This window comes from Dermacentor variabilis, chromosome 3 (assembly GCF_050947875.1).
Source record: "Dermacentor variabilis isolate Ectoservices chromosome 3, ASM5094787v1, whole genome shotgun sequence".
Classification (NCBI taxonomy): Eukaryota; Metazoa; Arthropoda; class Arachnida; order Ixodida; family Ixodidae; genus Dermacentor; species Dermacentor variabilis.
In genome coordinates, this window is record NC_134570.1 from 2,511,754 (window position 1) to 2,534,879 (window position 23,126).

Below are 23,126 nucleotides of genomic sequence, written 5' to 3' on the forward strand. Positions count from 1 at the left end.
GACTAAAGACTACATGGCAATATTAATCAGTACCATTATGATGTTTCGTTATACTACAGTATGATAAGCAGTTAGACAACCGTAATAATCGCCGGTGCCAGCAACGGTACGTTTCGTTTTAAGACAGGTTCATGTGACACACAGTGTACTTATAAAAATAAAAGAAATGCGAGAATCCCAAACGATTCCTATAGTAATACTTGTTGAAACAAAGATACCCGGCTGGACTGTGCACATTTTTCAGGTGTTAATGCAATATGCCCGTGCCGAACGAACATGCTCAGCATACTGACTGCAGTTTTGAACAATCACGTTAAGATTTGCAATTTATTTCCGCTTAGAACAGTCTGCAATGTCTCTTTTCTCATACTTCGAGATGAATAGATTTGCCACACTTTCAGTAGAATGCACATGAATGGGGCCGTACTGATCAGATTACTTATCAACTAAAACATGTTACGATCTCTTAGGTGTGTTGATAAGGGTAGAACAAATGCAATGCCCACTGAATTATTTGAATAATCTGTGCGTTATCTACTTAGAAAAGACCACCAAATTGATAATCTGGCTCTTTTTTCTTTTGTACAGCGCATATTGTATGCAGTCTGTCCAAGACGACGGCACTACATGCAACAGTAATGAAAACCGGAACACTTATTACGCACGACAATGGCTTCGTACCATGCACGATTAGCACAATGCGAATCTGCGCCAGCAGCTGCCTTGTGATTAAGAGCACGTACACTGCAGAACGCCGAAGCATCGGAAGCCGCTTAACGCTTTTCATATAGCTCGAAAGATAACTTCTGCTGCTAAATTGTTTAAAAAAGAGACAAAAAACAAATCTTCCAACTACCGTCAAACGCAATGCCTTCAGTTTGAAACGTGTAAAGGTGTTCCCGGAGCGACTAATTTATTGTTCTGTAATTTTTTCGGCTAAGTTGCGAAGCTGCAAGTGACTGAGCTTATCGCAGGTTTCATGCTCCAAAAGCGTTTGTGGTTGCATATAAATAGATTGGGTGAATCTAGAGATTTCTACTAGATATTTCTTCAAGTCTCGTGTTTTGCTTGCTGTAACTTCCCAAAATTATTTAGATTGGTAGCCAGGAACCTTAAAAATACTGCTACTATTAAACTATGCGAAAACGGCAGCGCACACACTGCTGATGCATGCCCCGCAAACACGGCCTTTCATCCGAGTACGCTAGCAGTTATTCAACTATGCCTTTCTGTTTGAAAATTCTTGATGCTAACACAATTTCGAGATATATACGTAAAGCGTGTCACGAAAATTTCACTACACATACGGTGCAGCATTCATCGCGGCCAGATCAAGCGCCACGAAATGAGATCTACCACACTGGCTGCCCAACACACGCAATCCGCTTAGTGGTAGCTCAGTATCAAGTTAAAACATGGTGTACTTCCTTTTTTACGCACCTAAGCTATAATGATAAAATCAACAAGCACGAGCGATCGCTCGCCGTAAAACATTCCGTATAGTAGAAGCGAGAACAAGAGCACGTTATCAAACCATGTCAACGACAAACCGACACTATACATGCAGCCGGTTCGCGCTACGAAATGCGCTCACATAATCATGAGGTATTGACGCAAAACGTCTTTGATAAAGCTTACCATTCAGTGTAGTTGACGTGTGATGCCACAAAGAAGACACGCATATACACAGACACCAACGTTCAGGGAGAGACCGCACACCGGCACAACCGTTTACGTGCCTGGCGCACTCGTTGAGATGGCGCACCGCCGCGCATGCGCAAGAGCTCCGAGCATGCGCAGGAGCTCCGCGCGGGCGGGCGTGCGCGCTCGGAGGAGTGTGAGCGCCTTTTCCTCCTTCATTTTTTTCTTTGTCTCTTTCTCTCTCTCTTCGCGCCATGCGCGCCGGAACGGGTGGCTTTTCTTTTCAGTTATGCATTTTTTTCGTGGACGAAGGATATGCGCTGGCAGGTTGTATGACAAACGCTGTGGGCTATCGTATGAGACTGGAACGCTAACATGAATGCGCTGTTTGTAAAAGCCGTTACGGGGCCCTTCAGACGTTTTAGACGCATTATTGCCAGCGTCGATGAGTAATACAGCGTACTTGTAGCATATCTTCCAGCGTACCGCCAAATGTGATGCCCGCACGTATGTTAGTGCTAATTTTCTGTTCCGATGATAGGTCAAAGCAATCAGTACAGCATTGAGGTACTCATATGCGTGGCTGCGCAGGCATACCGCCGGCGAAATACTGGGTGGGCTCAGAGAATTTGGCACCTATTTTAAGTGAATGAGAAACTTTGATGAGTTTATAGTGCAGGATATTAGGCAACAAAAGTCGCCCGATGTTAGTGACGCAGCCGAGATATGAAGACAATGTGAAAAGTATCCGAGAATCGGACGACACACAACGCGAACACCACATGCGCGACATCGGTTCATGGCACATTCACAAAGTCCGCGTTGTCAGCTACAAACATTACGAGTGTCTTTGCTGTTAGCTTGATGCCTGTTTCGAATCCACTTGTACCTGAAGCTGGCGTTCATAACATATATTTTAACAATTGGATCGGCGTTTTGCTTCCGTTATTCTACTGCCGCAAAAGTGATGCGACAACTGTGAAGACTGTCTTGGGATTGCCGAGAGCGACTACGTAGATCATATGTGGTCAACAAATGCGGAGGTATACACTATGTGTATACTAAAGTCTACAAATAGGCTCTACAGCAATCTCAGCAGTATACAACTTTAGTGGCTTATATCAAATGCAGCTATGTATTATCCACCGGTACCTGCGCTTGGTTACAGCGTACACGGGTTGGGCCCAGATTAACGATGTTTGTCTATTGTTAATCTATAGACATGCAAGACCACGACAACTCAGAGGTGGTGAATTCACCACCTGGTCTGCGGGCTTTCGCCACTTATCCACCCCCTTTGCCACATCTTCACCATCTGACCTTCACCACCTGGTCTTCGCGAAGTGTACGTCTGGGAAGCAGCCAGGTTTAGGGCCTTCGCGTGCCTGGAAGACCTTGGTGACTCGTACGGTGCCTGCTCCGCCGCGATCCTCGTTCGGTGCAGCTGCACCGAACGCAGACTAGCAGTCTACATGCACGGTTTGCCCGCCGCGCCGGGGTTGCGGTGCCGTCGTGCATGAACCAGTGCCATATCATCGCGTTCGCAGAGGGCGGGGGGTATGGGAACTCGGAATTACACATTATCGACTTTCTTCTATAGACATTCAATACACCAGGAGTAGAGAAAAAAAATAGAAACCTTGTCGACTATTGTCCATAATATAGAGAGTCAACAGACAAAGTATGGACAAAAATAAATGGAAACTGTATCGGCTTTCGTCTACAGGTAGTCCATATAGAGGGGAAGTAGACAAAGAAGAAACAAACTCCTTATCGAATTTTTTCTATAGACCGTCTATAGACTGCGAGTAGACAAAAAGAAATAGAAACCCTATCGACTTTCGTCTATAGAAAGTCTATAGACAAAGTATGGACAAAAATAGATAGAGACTGTATCCACTTTCGTCTGTAGGTATTCTATAGAGGGGAAGCAGATAAAAAGTAAACAAACTACCTTATCGACTTTTTTCTATAGACCGTCTATAGACTGCGAATAGACAAAAAGAAATAGACACCCTATCGACTTTCGTCTATAGAAAGTCTAAAGACAAAGTATGGACAAAAATAGATAGAGACTGTGTCGACTTTCGTCTGTAGGTATTCTATAGAGGGGAAGCAGACAAAAAGGAAACAAACACCTTATCGACTTTTTTCTATAGACCGTCTATAGACTGCGAGTAGACAAAAAGAAATAGAAACCCTATCGACTTTCGTCTATAGAAAGTCTATAGACAAAGTATGGACAAAAATAGATAGAGACTGTATCCACTTTCGTCTGTAGGTATTCTATAGAGGGGAAGCAGATAAAAAGGACACAAACACCTTATCGACTTTTTTCTATAGACCGTCTATAGACTGCGAATAGACAAAAAGAAATAGAAACCCTATCGACTTTCGTCTATAGAAAGTCTAAAGACAAAGTATGGACAAAAATAGATAGAGTCTGTGTCGACTTTCATCTGTAGGTATTCTATAGAGGGGAAGCAGACAAAAAGGAAACAAACACCTTATCGACTTTTTTCTATAGACCGTCTATAGACTGCGAATAGACAAAAATAAATAGAAACTTTATCGACTTTCGTCTATAGACAGTCTATAGACTTTATATCAACAAAAGTCCAAATCTATAGAAAGGAAAGGTCGTCTATGAAAAGTCTATAGACTTTCTATAGACAGTCTAAAGTCATTTTTGTAAGGGAAGGTCGTCGCTAGGCCAAGCCGTTGCTGGGACGTTTAATCCTCGAGCAATACGGTCAGCCCTCGCGTTTCCTTCCAGTCGCTCGTGTGCCGGACACCATACGATAGCGTGGTGCCCCTATAGTTGAGTGCCTAAAATTTTGATTATTGATTTGGGTGCCGTTCCATGTAAAAACAGGCGGCAAGCCGCTTGTGAGTCGGATAATATGACAGCCGAATTAGTTTGGCGCTCGGCGTCCTGAATGGCCAAGGCGATGGCTGCAGCCTCTGCCACGCATGCCGAGGCGGTTTTGAAGGATGCCGTTGTTATGTTGTTGTTGCATGTAGAGCCTATGGTGAAATTGTCTGAGCTGGCTCGACTGGCATCCGTATATTACACGCCCGGTCCCATGCCAAAACGTTTGTGAAGGGTCTTGACCCTTGCTCTGCGTCGTCCGGGATGGTACTTGGGGTGCATGTTTTTGGGAATTGGGGCCACCGCGATGTGCGATCGAACATTGCGATCTATCGGTGCCGTTTCCTCTCCGCAATACTGGGGTCTCAGGGGAAAGCCTCACCTCGCCCATACTTCCCTGCCCTGAGTTGAAGAACAAAGTCGTTCTTTCTGAGCATATAACGTCGCGACTGCGTACTCGTAAAAAGTATTGTGAAGGTCCAGTCCCTCGAATCTCTCTGTGCTAGCGCATTCGGGAAGACCAAGGGCGGCTTTGAAGGCTTTTCTTATTATTGTGTTTGCTTGTATAATCTCTTGGTTTGGCAAGGCCTGATACGGAAGGGCGTATGTGATTCGGCTAATTACGAATGCGTGAACCAGGCTGATGGTCTCTCCCTTAGTTAGGTCGTCTCTGCTTCTTGCCACTCTCCGTATCATTCTGGCCGCGTTTCTTGTGACCACCTTTAGTTTTTGAAGGGTGTGAGATGTTCCAGCGTCTTCACGGATTGGCGCCCCGTCGAGAGTCAGAGTGAGTGGCACCCAGTCCTTCTTTCTTGCGTATTTCGGTCGCACCAGAATGAATTCCGATTTTTTGGGTGCGCATGCCATGTCCGCAGCCCTCGCATATTCCACGACTGCGTCTATGGCCTTTTGAAGAGTTTCTTGCTTGTCCCCGTAGGACCCCTGGTGAGCCCAGAGCGTGATGTCATCGGCATATATCGCACAGCCGAGATTCGGGTGTTTATCTAGCTCCAAGGCTAGCTTTCTCATCCCTACATTAAATAGCAGTGGAAAGAGTATAGCTCCCTGAGGGGTACCTCTGTCGGGACAGTTGAAGGTGTCGGACCTCGTGGAACCTAATCTGATTGTGGCCGTGCGGTCGCTGAGGAACGAGAGCACGTAGTTATAAATTCGCGTTCCGCAGTTCACCGCTTCCAGTCCTTCCAGAATAGTGTGGTGGGAGATGCTGTCGAAGGCCTTTTTGATGTCCAATGCCAGTACAAACTTATCTTCCGACCCTCTGTTGGGGTGCAGGACCTCGTGCTTTAGTAGTAGAAAAACGTCCTGCTCTGACACGTGGGGTCGGAAACCGAACATGTTGGAGAGGAACATGTTGTTTAGCTCTATGTGGTCCGAGAGCCGGACCTGCACAACCTTTTCAAAGAGTTTCCCCGCACACGATGTTAGAGAGATGGGTCGAAGGTTGTTGTTGTTACGAGGCTTACCTGGTTTTGGAATAAGAATAATTTTTGCTTCCTTCCATTCTTTCGGAAGGACGCCGTCCTCTGTCCAGACCGTGTCGTTAAAGAATTTGGTCAAGCTCTTTAGCGTGTCTTCCCTTAGATTGCGAATCATTGCGCTCGTAACCTGATCTACCCCTGGGGTCGTGTTTTTCCTGAAACAGTGTGCCGCTGCGTAAACCTCTTCAAAGGTTACGGGGACGTCCAGTTCCGGTTGGTCCTGACCTTCGTGAACGGGTTTGGGGGATTGCCCGGTCGGAACAGTTCCTACGTATATCCGTTTAATTTTGTCTATCATGTCAGCTTCCCGACCTTCAAACTCGTTTTCAAGCAGCTTGAGTGTGCGATTCGCGACTGTTTTTGTTCCTCCCGGGTCAATCATACTTCGAAGAATGCGCCATGTTTTCTTTGTAGTCAACGTGCCTCGAAGCGAGTCGCTGAACTGACGCCAATTGCTGTTGCTTAACTTTTGTGCGTATTCGTTAGCTTCCTGCGCTAGCTGGGCTATCCGTATCCTGAGTTTGCGATTAAGCTTCTGCCTTTTCCATCTTTTTGTGAGGTCTCTCCGGGCTTCCCAGAGATGCAAGAGGTGGCGATCCACGGCTGGAGCGTCCGTTGTTGTTTTAGTTGTTTTTGTGACCCCCGACCCCAAGAGGCGGATGCTGAAATTGAGCGGCAAACGTCGCAGAGAGACATAGCAGTTAGACTTCTAGCAATCGAAACCAAGCTAGATACCCTTTTGGTTCTGCCAATCAAACTGGTGGAACTGGAATCGTCTGTGCAACATATTTCTGATAAATTCGATGAATTTCAGACGAGGCTGCAGGCTCAGGAAAAAGTTACCACGCAACTATCAAACAGAGTTGATCAACTTGAACATGCGAATTCGAGCAGTGAATTGTCCCAAATCAAACGGGATCTGGATAATCTTGAATGCCGTAGCCGCAGGTTAAATATTGAAATACACGGCATTACTGAAAGCGAGAACGAAGACCTAATGATGAAGGTAAACGAAGTAGCGATGCAAATTAAGCTTCCACTATTGAACAAGAGTGATGTTATGGCTATACACAGACTTCCCGCCAAACCAGGCAAAACACGGGCGATCATTATTCGTTTTGTTCACCAGGAACTTCGCGATTCCTGGCTTGCTAACAAGAAGTAACTAAAGGACCATGGGCACGTGTTTTTCTGTGAAAATATGACACGGCTATCACGCGCTATTTTATCAAAGACGAAGGAATGGCCCGGACCTCAGGATACGCATACGTCTGGCACTCAAACGGTAAAGTTTTGGTGCGAAAAAGGAGCGGCGACCGAGCTGTTGTCACACGCGGCGAGGAGGATCTGACCAGTCTTACAGCCTCGAAGTGACGGCGGCACACGTGATAGCAAAAAATGCGTTATGTTTACTAAACCACAATGGCGACCCTGGAATTCCAATTTACTGGGGATGTCGCGTCGTTAAAGAACCACTGTCCACTTTCAATATTTCATTTTAATGTGGAAGTTTGAGAAATAAGTTTGATGAAGTCAATTTGTATCTGTCTGAGCTGCAACACTGCTTCGACTTGCTTTGTTTTAGTGAAACGTGGTTTACATCAGAGGATGAATGCGCTTCTATTTCTGGGTATGACTGTATGTCTGTTTATCGAACGAAAAAACGAGGAGGAGGAATTGCTATTTATGTCCGTTCTGGTCTATCGTACAGTATAATCCCCGAGCTCAAGATTGTTAACGAATGCTATGAATGTATTGGTCTTCAGTGCATGAACACTTTGATTTCGCTAGTGTACCGCCCGCCATCTGGATCCATGTGTAAGTTTTTTAGAATTTTCTGAAAAATTATTAGAATTCAGCATCGAACTTAAACTCGATACAATAGTAATGAGCGATTTTAATACAGATGCTTGCCCAGACAACCTAGAATATGCGAGTTTTCAGGAAACTTTTGAATCATACGGGTGTTCAAATGTCATTAACGTGCCTACTCGCATCACACCTACAAGCCAGACAACACTTGACCTCTGTGTGACGAGTTTTTCTCCTTAATATGTAAGAGCAGGAGTCCTGATGTGCGATCTTAGTGATCACTTGCCTATATACTGTCTGCTACCTCATAGACAGCCATCCAATATATGCCCTGAAAGCTTAAAAAGAATTTATTCAGAACAGAGTGTTAAGAAACTTGTTGAAGTAGTCTCTGGTTATCGGTGGGACGAAGTGACCGCGGAAACTGATGTAAACAAGGCTTACGATGTTTTTATATCTACCTTCGCGTTCTTATACAACAGATGTTTTCCACTTAAGAAGTTTAAAAAACACAACAAAGCTAGAAAGCCTTGGATAACTCGTGACCTCTATAACAGGATAAAATGTCGTAACAAGCTCTTCCAAATTTTTTTGAGTAGCAGAAGTGAAGATCACTTTCGGTCTTTCAAATCTGAGCGTAACAAATTGAATTCTGATATTAAACGCTCTAAACAAGAATATTACGCGAACAAGTTTTTTGCTATCATGGGGAATTCAAATCTCATGTGGAAAGCGATCAATGAAGTAATTAACAAAGGCGCTATTGCAAGAAAAGTTGCATTTCAGCACAGTGAATTGTCAGATATTGAGGTTGCAAATACTTTTAATTCTCATTTTATTGATGCTGGTGCGCTCTCACAAAATGATACACCGGTCTCTTGCACGGAATATATATTAAATCGACGTTCTTCTACGGTGTTCTTGGCGCCTACTGAGCAGCACGAGATAGAGACCATAATCTTATCGTTGAAAGACAGTTGTGCTTCCAGGTGAAGATGATATAAAAGTGAAGCCGCTGAAAGCCGTCAGTGAAATTGTAAGCACGCCTCTTGCACATATCTGTAACTTAATTCTTTCTAACGGTGTGTTTCCAGATAAGATGAAGCTAGCCCGAGTGACTGTCATTCATAAAAGTGGCCCAGTTAACGACATGAATAACTACAGGCCAATATCCGTTCTTTCTGTCTTCGCGAAAATTGCTGAACATGTAATTAATAGAAGACTTTGTGAGTTTCTAAACACGTATAAAATAATAGCTCAGGAGCAATATGGTTTCTGTAAGGCTAAATCTTCAGAAACCGCTTTACTTGAAATAAAGGAACAAATCCTTGACAACATAGAAAACCGAATGTTAACTCTAGGTATCTTTCTAGATTTTAGGAAGGCCTTCGATTGCGTGCAACATGATGTCCTTTTGAAAAAGCTACCTCTTTATGGAATTCGTGGTGTCGCATTATCCTTAATAAAAAGCTATCTCACCTGTAGAACACAGTACACAACAATGAATGGAGTTAGTTCTGAAATTCAGCACATTGAGTACGGCGTGCCGCAAGGATCCGTCTTGGAGCCTGTTTTATTTTTACTCTATATTAATGATATTGTCAAAATTCAAGGCTGTTCCAATGTTATATTATACGCGAATGATACTAACGTGTTCTTCTCAGGAAGGAAAATAGGAAATCTTTTTGAGCAAGTTAACATCTGGTTGCAGCAACTAAGCTTGTGGCTAAATGCGAATAAACTCCAATTAAACATAACTAAAACGAAGTATCTAGTTTCAAATCAAAAGGAACAATAATCCACCCTCAGCTAACACTCCAATTTCAGAAGGTCAACCTCGAACAGGCACCAACAGCCAGATTTTTAGGAATTACATTCCATGAAAATATGTCCTGGTCACCGCACGTAGATGTTAGAAAAAATATTGCTCGTGCTGTCGGTGTGCTAAATAGGTTGCGATATTTGCTACCGATAAATGTGAAGCGCAATATTTACAACGCGCTTATACATTCTCGATTAACTTATTGTTTCCTAGTTTGGTCAACCACCGCACAAACTAACTTAAAATCAATTCAAACACTCCAAAACCGCGCACTGCGCGCGATAGGTAACTTAGAACGTACTGATACCACTAAACCATACTATAACAAATATAAAATATTAACAGTATCAAAACTTCACACTTACAAATTATTCCTCGAAATTTCACGGCAATTCTGGGAAGACAAGTGTTCCTTCCAAAGTAAATACCATGGCAAAACGACAAGCTATAACCTCAGAAAAACTCTGATAGGAATACCACGTTGCAGAACAAAATACGGAGATCAAAAACTAGCAGTTCAACTTCCTAACCTTCTAAACGACTACCCCTTGGCATTGGACCTGCTAAATTTTGGAATTTCAAAGCAAAACTTTAAGAAAACGGTAAAAGAATTGTTACTATCCGAAGACTAATAGAAATGTTCAACTTCAGGTATAGAAAATTTTGTACATGTTTCTTGTTGTTGTTTTTAGAAAACTGTGTAAACTTTAACCTTTCAGCTACAGGTATGAAAAATTTCGTACATGCTTCTTTTTCCTGTAGTTGTTGTGCTTCAATTTTTTAGAAAACTGTATAAATTTTAACATATTTTCTTTTTTCTTACGCGAATTGTGTTCTCAAGTGTCGAAAATGTGTACTATAATTTCATGTGTGACCTCCTGAAAGCCTGCCACTGCCATGTTGCTGCCAATGTACGGGTGGCACGGCCTAGTCAGGCAAATGTTAGCCTTTAGCCGTGTCCCCTAAGGCAATCTGTTCATTGTCTTAAATAAATCAATAAAGAAAGAAAGAGTGAATAACTCGGATCCGCTCGGCCCATTCTCCTACGTCTGTTATGCTGCCGATTGTTTTCTGTTTTTCACGAAATTTGGTACACTCGGATAGCCTTGCTTTGCCAATAGCTCTTCGAATCCTGGCTGCATTAACCGATACGCTTAAGATATAGTGATCGCTTCCTAGGTTTTCACCTAGTTTCGTCCATCGCGTCTCACTTTCGTTGTTGGTGAACGTGAGGTCGGGGGAAGTGTCCTGGGACACGCTGTTCCCGATTCGCGTTGGGAGATCCGGTTGAGTTAGCTGGAAAAGTCCGTAGCGCTCTACAACGTCTGCTAACAAGATGCCATTGGGATTGTCTCTACTGTAGCCCCAGTTTGAGTGTTGTGCGTTAAAGTCGCCTAACAATACTAATTTGTCCCTACCTTGAGCGAGTCGCACCGCGGTGGCCACCACGTTTTCGAAATCCGTGTTTTTCTCTGGGAGAACTATAAACGTTGACAATAATTGTTTTGGGTTTGCCCTTTTTTTGCGGCCAAATCGTGATAATCTGGTGCTGAATAGGTCCCCCCAAAAATAATTTACGCTAATCGCGACATCCTTCTTGGCAAAGGTGGCCACTTGAGGGTAGTCAGGGTGAGCATAAAGCTCGTATCCTTTGAGTTTTTGATTTTGTTTCCCTATTTTCTGAATACAGATAACGTCGGGAGGGATAAGCGCCGATTCTATGTAGTGCGTGAAATTAGCCAATTTAGTGCGTAGCGTGCAGCAATTTCATTGCCAGATTTCAATGTGTCCGGTCTTTGTGTTGTTTGCCATATTATCTATGGATATTACTGTCACTATCAGTGTGCTCTATAGCTTTAGGTGTCCTGGTAGGAGCTCCCGGACTTAAACTGACTCTCTTTCGGGGGACGGCTGCGGCTTTTGTTTGCACATCCTCTACCATTCGCTTGAGTTTGTGTAGCTCTGCGAACATTAGTTGCATGTTTTGTGCTAACTGTTCCAGCGTTACCGATTGAGCGCCAGAGGCGGTACTTTGTTGCAGTGATGTCTGCGGTGGTGATTTGGAAGTGCGTTCCGCAATTTGTATGGGTTGCTGTGATGTGCTGTTGTTTTCCATGCGCTTAAAAGCTTCAAACTCGGCTCGTAGCTCGGTTAAATTGTTTCGAAGTATTTTGTTTTCTTTTACTATTTTCTTGTACTCTGGGTTTTGTGTGATTGGTGTAGGTGTATTCTTAGCATTGGCAGTGGGAGATGCGACCTGCGCCCAGCTCACCTGATTATTTTGAGGGGTGCTGCATGCCAGTAGGATCTCCGGTGACTTGCTTCTCGGGGTCTCCTTCTTTTTTGTCTGATGTTACTGCTGAAGCACCTTGGGTCGGGATGCCGACCGTATTCTCTGGCCCGGCTGCCCGGAATAAGATCGGCTCCGCGACGGCGAGCGGGTTCTGGAGCGGTTGCGACGATCCATTGCCGGTAGGAACTCCAGCTCGGAGTCTTCGTCTTCGGTGGCGAACCACCGTAACTGGGTCTTCGTTGGTTTCTTTGGCCGTGGTCCTGATATCTGCCTGACAGGCTTTAGTCTTTTGGGACATCGGCGGTCACCCGTTGGATGATCACTCCCACAAATGGCGCATTTGGGGGTGCACGTGTGTCCATCGGCAGGCTCCCGTACCCCGCACGAGCGGCACACCTGTACGTCAGGCTGTGGACATACGTGGGTGCGGTGTCCCACGGTGCCACAGATACGGCAGAATTGTACCGCATTTCGGGAGGGTGTGCAGAGTTTCTCCCCCCCCCCCCCCCGAAGTAATAAACACACCTTGGCACTTGGCTGCCGTAGAAGGTCAGCAAAGGACTTTGTGAGTCGCCCATCATTCTTGTGTCGATCAACTCCAGTCCCTGCGTTCGGATGCGTATGTTCGATCGCAGCACGTCAGAAGGGGTGTGTGCTTCAATCCCGTGGATTACTCCCCGCGTCGTATCTTCTCCTGCCTGTATCTTCTCAGGGATTTAATGGCTTGCATGACCTTGGCCGTATCCCGATTCGGGGTGGATATTACTGCAATGTTGGAACCTGACTTGATTCTTAGAATAAAATTGTTGTCGGTGGTACTGTCCTTGCACGCCTCCATGACGGCTCTTGCCAGGGCCTGACTGGCAACATTCTTGAGTGGTAGCCCTTGGTGTGGTCTGATGACCACACCAAGACGCTTGAGTCGTGGGCGTCCGCGATGTGCCATGGGTTTGGACGAGTTGATAATCGGACCTGGTGGCAGTGCGCTTCCTTGCGCGGAGTGGCGCTGCTGAGCGAGATTTTTCTTTTCCTTCAGGGAAAGAATGCGCTCCCATTCGGCGTCTGCTGTCGTTTCGTTGACCACGGTAGCGGTTTGCACGTTGTTGTTGATCGTAGCTGCCTTATTGCCGTGGTGTGGTGTTGCATCCCCCACCTGAGATGCAGTGGAATACATCTGTTCTTCAAGTCGCGACGTTGTAATAAGTAGCGGGTTCGATGTCGCAGCCGGAGTTTATCTTAAGGCCGCCATGCTCGAGTGCGCGCTCGCCTGCCGGCGCCGGCGCTGCTCCCCTAACTGAAGTTAGGGTTAGCAGCTCGCCACGTTCTGAAGGTGGAAAATCAGCTACAAAACGCCGAAATATGGTCCGACTGACCTGCAGTTGGTCTCCAAAGGCACCGGACCACTTCTTGGAGATGGTGATGATCGTTTCGGGCCGGTCCGAGAAGGTGGTCCACCCGAAAACCCAAACATGCGTAGCCCGATGTGAGCGCAGCCGTTTCCATTTTGAAGTGAGATTTATATACATAGCTTTCTATGGCAGAAAACCGCCGACAGGATAATAAAAATGATCTATAGATTCCGGTTCATTGCAGAGGTAGCATAGAGGGGATACCGCCAGACCATATCTGTGCAAGTAAAAATGAAGTGTTGGAATACGGCAACGTAGCCTAGTAAATGAAACTTTGAATTTCCGATTAGGACACCATTTCCGGTTCCAAGAATAATTTAGGTGCAAAAATCTGCACATTTTGCTAATGACAGGGCTTTTTTGTCTTCGCTCAAAGAAAATTGCCTATATCTGGCTGCAGTGATGTGCGCCGTTGCCAGCAGCAGAGATAGCACAGGACCTGTTAAAGAAGCTCGTGCTAAGGAATCGGCTATTTCATCAATATGGATGTCTCGGTAACCTGGGACCCATACTTTATGAACTAAACTTAAGTGAGGCGGAGCTAATGAATAAAACGTGTTCTATGTTGTCGATTTTGTAAACGCAGTAACTGCGCTGCATACAGATAGAGAACCTGTGACGATAATAACTCTTGTAGTATGAAGGGGTAATTTCCGCAAGGCAAGAACTGTTTCCAGAATTTTGGCATGAAAAAGTGATGTGTAATAAGGTAGGCGAAGTGAAAAAGACTAATCGAGGGATGATGAGTGGATACCCAGGCCTGCCTTCACACGAAGAAGCATCTGTCGCTATTACATTTATTTTGAAACGGGCCAAATATATTTGTCAACGGTCATTCAAATATGTTGTGGGCAGACATTTTGCATTGTTTGGAAAAAATTGTCTGCAAATTTAATTCTGAGCGACCATGGAGACCTATGAAGCGGAATTATTTCTCTAAGGCTAACATTTAAAGGTGCCAATTGTGCTTGCACAAGTACAACTTTTGGGGTATGCAAGAATGACCACGTGTCCTCAAAAAATGGATTTGGTTCACTAATAAATGCATATTGTCTACGTCGTAGCGAAGATTCATAAGTTCTTAAGTAGGTTTGAACTGTAAGCATGCGGAATTGCGTGTGAAGGGTAGGTAGGCGCGCTTCCTGGTATAATACATTATTAGCAACGAATTTAGGGAGACCTAAACATAGTCGAAGAGCTTCTCTGTCTGATAGAACAATGGGTCTTAATTTATATTTTGCACTTCCGGAAAATAAAACACACCCAAATTCTTGAATCGGTCGTACGTATATACGATAAATCATAATTAGTGTGTCACTTCGCATACCAGAACGTCGGTTACTGATTCTACGTAGTAAACCTATACGGCTCGTGTTTCCTTCGTTCCAATATTTTATATGTGAGATCGCCAGTTAAGTTTTCCGTCATATATGATACCCAAGTATTTAAGCGACTATACCTGACGCATGGTTCTCTGTTCATATACTAATTATAACTGCAACGACCCGGAAAGCGGAAAAACAAGGACTGCACTTTTGTTTACGTTTAGTGATAGATGCAGATTGTGAAGCCACGTCTCTAGAGTACAGAGGTACGTTTGCAAAGACAGGTGAAGAGAGTTGATGTCTCTAGCAGTCGCGAAACGTGTAGTGTCATCTGCATAGACAACAAATTCACATCCTGGTGCAGTGGTACTGAACTCATCAATATGTGAAATAGTACAAAAGACTGAACAGCCCCATGGTGCACCCCTCTTGTCTGATCGAACTTTCTTGAAGAAAAGCCGTTTAGAAAACAATGAAATGTCCTGTTTCTCAGAAATTCAATAATCCATGCCGGTATATATCTCGGAAAGTTGTAGGACTGTAATTTGCCCAGTAGTAGAGATTACTCAACGCTGTCATAAGCTTTTGCGATGTCAAAAGTCACTAAAGCACTAACTTCTTTTCTATGTTCAGCAAGTTGGATGCGGCTTTCTTAATTTACATGCGCACACCAAATGGAGAGACCGGGCCGGAAACGTATTTCAGTAACGAAATTGGAGATAAATGACCCATCATGCGATCATATAAAACTCTTTCAATTTGTTTTACCATATTTGACGTAAGAGAGATAGGCCTAATGTTGTCAAGATTGTAGCTGGCTCTTTGTTTTTTAAGCAAGTGAATAATTTTGGTAGTCCTCCATTCTTATGGAATCCAAGCATTTTGTAGAAAATTATTTACTGTGTTCAGACTGTCATCAGAAGACATTTCAAACAATAATTTTAGCATGGCATTGGAAATGCCGTCAGGACCTGGAGCTGAGGCAGGCAGACATCTAAGGACATTAGACAGTTCTGACACTGTGTCTTCCGCAACTCATCGGCGATGGGAGGCCTTAGTGGCCATTTGGCAAACGTGATGTTAAGCGTTGCGCTAAGCCCTTTCCTATGAACTCTAATGAAGCAGATGTCTCACGTGGTGAAAGAATTACCGATTCAGTCTTCGCTAGTGTCGGTATGAATTTTCTATATCGAAGGAATCTGAAAAGAGATTTTTGTTGCAGGGCTTAGAGAGGAAGTCATCATGTTTTTCGTCATACTCGCATTTGGCATTCGATACTGTTCTCTTGAACGCAGCAGCTGCGAATTTATAATCACTCCAGTTACTCGGACACTGATTGCAAAGTAATTTCTTCCACGCGGCTTTTCGTCTTCTATAATCCCGCGTGCAATCCGAATTCCACCAAGGACAGGTAGTACTTTTGCTTATGTTAACATTAAATGGGAACTTTTTAAAGAAAATTTTAATACAGCGCGAAGCCTCATTGCTTTGATGTGATTGGATACCGCTTTCTGGGACTTGAGGACCGTTTTCAAGACACTGTGAAATTTCTGATAGTTGACACAAGTCCGCGTCGGAGACTCCAGGGGAATAACAGGGCAGACAATGTCAACCCTAATAGGTAGATGGTCACTATTTGAGGCTGAGCTGACAGTAGACCAGGAAGTTACGGAAATTCCTGAACTGGCAAATGTTAGATCCAATGCTGATTTAGAAAGACCCTGAATAAAGGTAGCTGAATTCGTGTTTAAGCAACAAAAATTTTGACTAATTGCCCAGTCCGACAATCACTTTCCACATGAGTCCGTTTTGATACCCCAAGACACATGATGCGAATCAAAGTCTCCGGCTACCACAATTTCTTTCCAACAAGGTTTGACAACGGTATAAAGGAAACGAATATCATGCACGCCTGTGGGAAAATATGTGTTAACTAAGGAAAATGGGGAACAACTAGGAATAGTTACATCTATTGCTAGTATCTCACACTCCGTAGACATATACTGCTAGGAAATTTTCACTTAGTGGCACATTTTTGTTGTTATCAAGAAAGCAAGTCCTCCGGCTCTTGATGGACGGTCCAATCGAAATAAACGATAATTTTTATATGAAAATCTTGGCCATTGGAGAGCCAAGTTTCCTGCAAAAGAATAATGTCGGGAGAAAGTATTGAACAAAAATATATTAAACCGGTAGCTGCTGAAATAATGTAACGGCAGTTCCACCTTTAAATAACCTATGATGATTTAATGCCTACTTTAGAGACCATTTGCTCTAAAATACTGTCGTTCAGAAAATCTTTCTTCGAAGTACTATTTTTACCGTACTTTGTGGGTTTTGATTCAGGGACAGAGCTGGAAGAGTTAGGATTGGAATTTGACTTGGCAAGACTATCTTTCAGAAACTTTTTGTTTTTTGAATGCGGCACAGAGACCGACGATTACCGTTAGGTAATCTTGTGCGTTTTAGCGTCGGGAGGTCCTATTCTACATCCTGGTTGTTTTCCGACACTGATCTTGAGAAGCATTCGTTGTCGGTCTGCTGAATTGAACTTGATGGCCTCGCATTGTCTGCGCCTTCTACAATAACTGATAAGGGATCCATTAGCTCTTGAGCATTCTATGTTAGGGTCTGTGTAAGAATCTGCGAGTAGCATTAGAACTCGCTAAAGGGCTGAACAGCTAAATCACTTGTGAAGTCAACACTTGAGGGAGAGTCTCCGACTGGTTTGATGTTAATTGTTCCATAGCTTTTGACAACGCCTTTTGGACCGCTGTCGCAATAGAATCGGAAAGGGCTGAGTCTGCAACCATTTGTTGCATATCCCTTAAATCTCCCCTGGACCCCAACAACAGCGTCACGGCTTGAGCAACGTCTCCTTTCAATTACATCTATATTTTGCATTTCCTGTGACCTTTCAGGGCAATTCGAGTAGTTGGCGGGGTGACCACTGCCACAGAGACAACATTTATCATCTTTTGACGATCAGTCACTAAAATTGTGGTTGTCTCCACAAGTACAGCAGCGGGGTGCAGATCTGCAGCCCCTGACGCTGTGACCAAACCTACATTTGATGCATTGTAAAATGCGTGTAGCCAGAGCTTCTACCTGGTAAATTAGGGGCCAGACCTCGATTTCCGTTGGTTGCATCGTTCCAGCACACGTAACTATAGCCGACTTTGCTGGTCTACTTTCGTTGTCAATTACTCGACTACACCGGTAAACGGCTGTGACTCCAGCCACCGAGAACATGTCTAAAATCTCGTCAGGGGTTAATGTGGCGTCTATCCCTCGCACAATGCCTCTAGAGCATGCGAGATATGGCGGTACGAAACAGCTCACCGGATGTGAAGCGAAGGTGGTAGAACTGAGAAGTTCTTTGACACAGGCCTGGTCGGGTGAGCAGCAAAGTATACCCCCTTTGCCGAATCGCCGGACCCCTGTAATCTGGCGGAAGTGAGGTGAGGCCTTCTGCAGTTCGCTCTGAATCGTCTTTGGATTTTTCATATTGATCGTTCAGCCGTCAGTAGGCACCATGGCCGCAAGAACATTGCCGGCTCCACTGCGAAGAAAAGAACTGAAGCGGCAGTTCCTGAGGAGCTACCGAGGCTCACCATGGGGAAGCCTCGTAGCCCGATGATGATACAGACATCAAGCAAGGCTAACACAAGAACACATAAAGAAAAAGAGTAACGGAAAATTACAAGCTGAGCAAAGAAAATACCACCCGATACTTGACCTGAGCCCTGAAAGCAGGAACGCTTAACACCGCTCCTTCTTCTTCGTTTTGACGTCGTTAATTGACGTCGTTAATTGACGTCGATGTTACTTCGTTCACCGGAGTGAGAAGCAGCGGTCGTTGTCGTTGACCTGAGCGGTCGTGGCGCCAGCACGCCTTCTTGCTTGCACACTCGAGGTTGTCATCTTCGTCGTTAGCGTGGTTGGGCACAGATAGCATCGCGGCAATATGATCTTTTCTTTTGTTAGCAAATGTTTTAACCGTAGGCCAACGCATGTAAGGCTGTGAAGGCGTTTCTTGCGATAAACGATTTTTTTGTTGTCACCAAATGCTTTAATCGTGCGCTAAGGCAGGCTGCACCCGGTCCAAGAACACACAGCGCTGTTTTGCTCCAAGGCCGGTTCATATTTAACAGGGTATTTTGAATTAACTTGTTCTGCGGCCAAGCGCTAAGCTCGGGTTTGCCATGTTTTGTGTTTCTCTGCTTAATTTAGATTCTACCGCGAGCGGGTTTAAGAGCTTAGTGGAGGAGTAGGTCTTCTATGTCCCCATGGCCGAGCGTTGAAAGCAGCCGAAAAACACCTCAAAGTCTTCGGAAAACGGCGAGGCGACGGCCGCATTGGCGCGTGTGATGCGTGGGCCGGTCGGGCAAAGTGCCAGAGACCCTGTTTGAGTGGCGGTGCCTGGTGGTGAACGGTCCTACTCGCTTTGACGGCCGCCCGTATTCCCCCCGTCTACCAGGCGCTAAAAGTATGGAGGAGGCACTGACCGGACAAACTTCTTTTATTGCGATAACAATTATATGGACACTCTAGGCGCATTGCTGCCGTCGTCGTCGGCGTCGCCGTAATGTTCCGTACAAAGACCAAGGGCCATAACATCGTGCCCGCCTGCTGCCATATGCAGTAAGTGCGAGTGAAAGCATGCGAGGGGAGGAAAGCGGGTACGAAAGGCACCGACCTCCTTCGCACACAAGGCGCTTGCGGAGGAAGGGGTGGGCGATGTGCGTTGGGGACACAGTCTAGGCGTAGGCGCACCGAGAGCTGATACCTTCGTGTGCGCTGTGTTCTCCCCCGCTTAGTTCTCGTTCAAGCGAGAGACAGCATGAAAGTCGATCCGCTTGCTCCTGCGGCCGCGCTTGCTTTCACAGCGAGTTTCCGTGGACTTCGAGTGACATGTGCGCATGCTTGCTCGTACGCGCGTGACACCACGCTTGTTAATTTGGTTAGTAAGCAAATGTTTACTGCTTTCTATTGCCGATAAAACTACTATCCTTACTTGTGATAGCTGAAGACTAATTTACGCAATTGATACTTCGTGTTTTGTGGGAGGCTGCGACACTTTTTACGCGTATGTACACGCACACATCATCAACCTTTGGTGTAACGATGGAGGACTCTACTGTATACATGTATGTGGCAGTAACAACCTGTGAAGTCGCATCTTGCCCCTCCCAACTGGCCATGCTTAACTAGCACAACAAGTGCGGCTGCATGCGAACAACGTCGCCTGTAGAGCAGGTGGCGTTATCACTAAATGGTGCACCGACTTTGCCCTTGTAGATCTTAGTTATAAGTGATGAGCCGGGTTTACATTCTTTCTAATTAACAAACGTTTTTTGGTGCAGGTTCCATGCGTGGCCGCAGTTAAATGATCAGACCGGAAAGACCTACCGTCCGAGCTCTGCTCCTGGGATTCCTTGTCCTTGGCGGCTACTACTGCATCCATAAGCGAGTCGTGATCGACGCCACATATAACACTCAAGCCATCTCAGTGAGCGCTACAGTGCCATGGTCCACGAATGACGGCACAAGCGTGACACCGACACTGGCCCAGCCGAAGAAGGAACGGTATATAGTGGACACTCCTGGCTGCAAGATCCCAAACTTTGACCTTTTCGACGAGAGCGTACGCAAATATTATAAGAAAGTTGGTCGGTACAGTTGCAAGGGCAAGCCTTCGTTCATTCGGCTAGTCAACGGGACCACGCCCGTGATCGACGAGCCGTCGCTCCTGACCGCCTTCAAGTGCAAACCGAAGGACGTGCGATGCACTTACATCGAGATATACCGAAACGAGTCTGTTCGCGTACCAGACGATGCGTTCTTCTTCAAGCCCGAAGTTCAACTCAACTTTGGAGAACCACTGAAGGCCGAGTTCGTGCACGTGCAGTGCTACAGGGGGGCCCTGTTCCACGAGGAGTACCTGCTCCTGCCTCTGCTCAAGAAGGACGTCGAAGAGCGCTGCGAACAGGTGCGGCACGAGGCTGGAGACAAAGGGAGTGGACTGAACGTGCTCGTCCTGGGACTCGATTCTGTGTCTAGGCTAAATTTCAACCGGCACCTGAAAGAGACCGGCAACTACGTGCGCGTTGTGCTCAGGGGCTACGAGCTGATGGGCTACAACAAGGTGGGCCTCAATTCTTATCCGAACCAAACGCCCCTCCTGACCGGTCTGAGCGGGAACGAAGCAAGGAACGCGACGGGAGGAAAGTTCTTCGATGCACTCGACTTTTTGTGGAAGCGGTACGCGAAAAAGGGCTACCGCACAGTGTTCCACGAAGAACAGCCCAAGTATGGCCTCTACAGTTATGTGGGCGACGGACTGAGGCACGCGCCCACCGACTACTACACACGGCATGCAGTAATGGCAATCGACAAGTCGAAGCTCAAGAAGAACTCGTACTGCCTCGGACCGAGGCCACCACTCGAGCTCTACCTGGACTACATGCTGAGCCTACTCGAGGTGCTCGACAAGCGACCCTTCTTCGCGTACTTCTGGATGAGCGAGCTGGCCCACGACCACCTGAACATGGCCGGCCACTGCGATGCCCCGCTGAGGTCCGCCCTGGGCAGGCTCTATGACAGCGGCATCCTCAACAACACGGTGCTCGCCTTCATGAGCGATCACGGCCTCAGGTTCGGATCGCTGCGAAAGACGTACATCGGGCGGTTCGAAGACAGCTTGCCATACGCGTTCCTCGTTTTTCCGCCCTGGTTCTTGCAGCAGAACCCGCGCTTTGCCGCAGCGCTCAAGTTGAACCAGAGGCGGCTCGCGACGCATTTCGACATGCACGCCACGTTGCTGCAGCTGCTCGAATCCGGCATGCCCAGGACGGTGACAAGGCACGGCCAGAGCCTCTTGCACGAGCTGCCCGTGACGAGAACCTGCGCCGATGCTTCCGTGCCGGCTCAGTTCTGCGCGTGCGTGGAGACCGAGGCGTTTGCAGTGAACCACCCGCTGTCCCTGAAGGTGGCGCACTTCGTCGTCGCCAGCGTCAACACGCTTGTCGGGCAACAGCTGAATGGCAAGTGTGCCCCGTGGGCACTCAAGTCGGTGCTGGCCATCCGCTTCTACCCGCGTGGCGTGGTCGCCACAGTCGGTAACACCACCGACAGTGACTACTGGGTCAAGCTATCCGTGGCGCCTGGCGATGCCCTGTTCGAGGCCGTCGTGCGCCACTCAGTCGACTGGAAGACATCCACCTTCTCCCTGGTGCAGCAGGCCGACCGGCTCGACTGGTACAGCTCGCACTCGCATTGCGCGCGCGGCAGCCGCTGGGAGAAGTACTGCTACTGCAAGTAACAGGCACGATTGGTTAAGGAATGGCCCCATTATTTTCGTGCACTGGATGGCTCGTTGCAGAAAAGCGGCCTATAGAGGATGCCGTGGAGACCGGCCCTTTCCGTGCACGCCCTTGATTCGTTCCAAAAGATAGTTACTGACGCATATTCGACTCTTCGTGACAGCAAACTCTGAGAGGCATGGAGGAGCTATCGCTGCAGAAAGCATATTTGGTGCCGCCGCATGATGATACGACCTGCATTATGGAATACAACGCTCACGGGCGTTTGTCGGCGCATGTGCCCCAACTGGTGACAGCTGGTCAAGAATGATTCAATTATTCTCGACGCTTGGCCAGGTCAATGTTCCCCTCAAACGGTCACCGTTGCGTCGTTTCCTGTGCTTGTCAGCACTCACCTGTCGTATTTACTATTTGTGGCGGTGCTGCGAGACTTGCAGCAAGGATAGGTGACCAAGCTCTGATCGGCCCACGAAATAGTGGACAGTACATAGGCGAAGCTTAACGCAAATGAATGTCTTTGATATGCTACTGTAAGCGTTATCAGAGCTTTACAACTGCGCCAATGACACAGAAAACAGAATGGTTGTGTGGTGTATATATTTAGACACTGCAACGTTATACTTCCTTACACCATAGTCGGAAACTGCATTCTAAAAGAGAGAGCGAAAAGATGTATAGATAGGAAGATTAACGAGAAGGTTTTCTGGTTGGCTGCACTAGAGAGGGGGAAGGAGTAAGGGGACAAACTAGGAGGGAAGGGGTTAGAAAGAGAGAAAGAAGACATCACCGCCCGAACACTCCGTCCGAGCGAATTTGAAAAGTGCACCCCGGTATTTATCAAGGGGATGATCACAACGTGAACAAGGTGAATGCAGGAGCCAACGTTTCGACAAGTGGACTTGTCTTCTTCAAGGCGACATATGCTTTTCTCGCCACAGTATATATAGGTGGGGTTCTTCTAAAGGGGAAGGGGTGGGAGGCGGGAGGGCGCGGAAATTCTTGGCGTATCCCCCCACTTTTCTTTTCCCCTTTCCTTTCTATTTTTTTTTGTCAGCCGGCGTGTCAGACGCCCTTGACACGCCGGCTAACGCGCGTGTGTTGACAGACCAAGGGGGGGGGGGGGGGGGG

At 46.4% G+C, this 23,126-nt stretch overlaps 1 protein-coding gene across 4 annotated transcripts in view; it reads left to right on the top strand.

Annotated features, from left to right (window-relative positions):
* LOC142575082 (uncharacterized) overlaps window positions 1–22,924 on the top strand; it is a 221,018-nt gene extending 198,094 nt beyond the window's left edge. For all 4 annotated transcript variants that reach the window (XM_075684062.1, XM_075684063.1, XM_075684061.1 and 1 more), the window contains exon 3: window positions 20,040–22,924. In XM_075684062.1, coding sequence (XP_075540177.1) covers window positions 20,063–21,997 — 1,935 coding nt within the window. In that variant the 5' untranslated portion in view covers window positions 20,040–20,062 and the 3' untranslated portion in view covers window positions 21,998–22,924. The remainder of the gene's footprint in view (window positions 1–20,039) is intronic.
* Window positions 22,925–23,126: the final 202 nt, after the last annotated feature.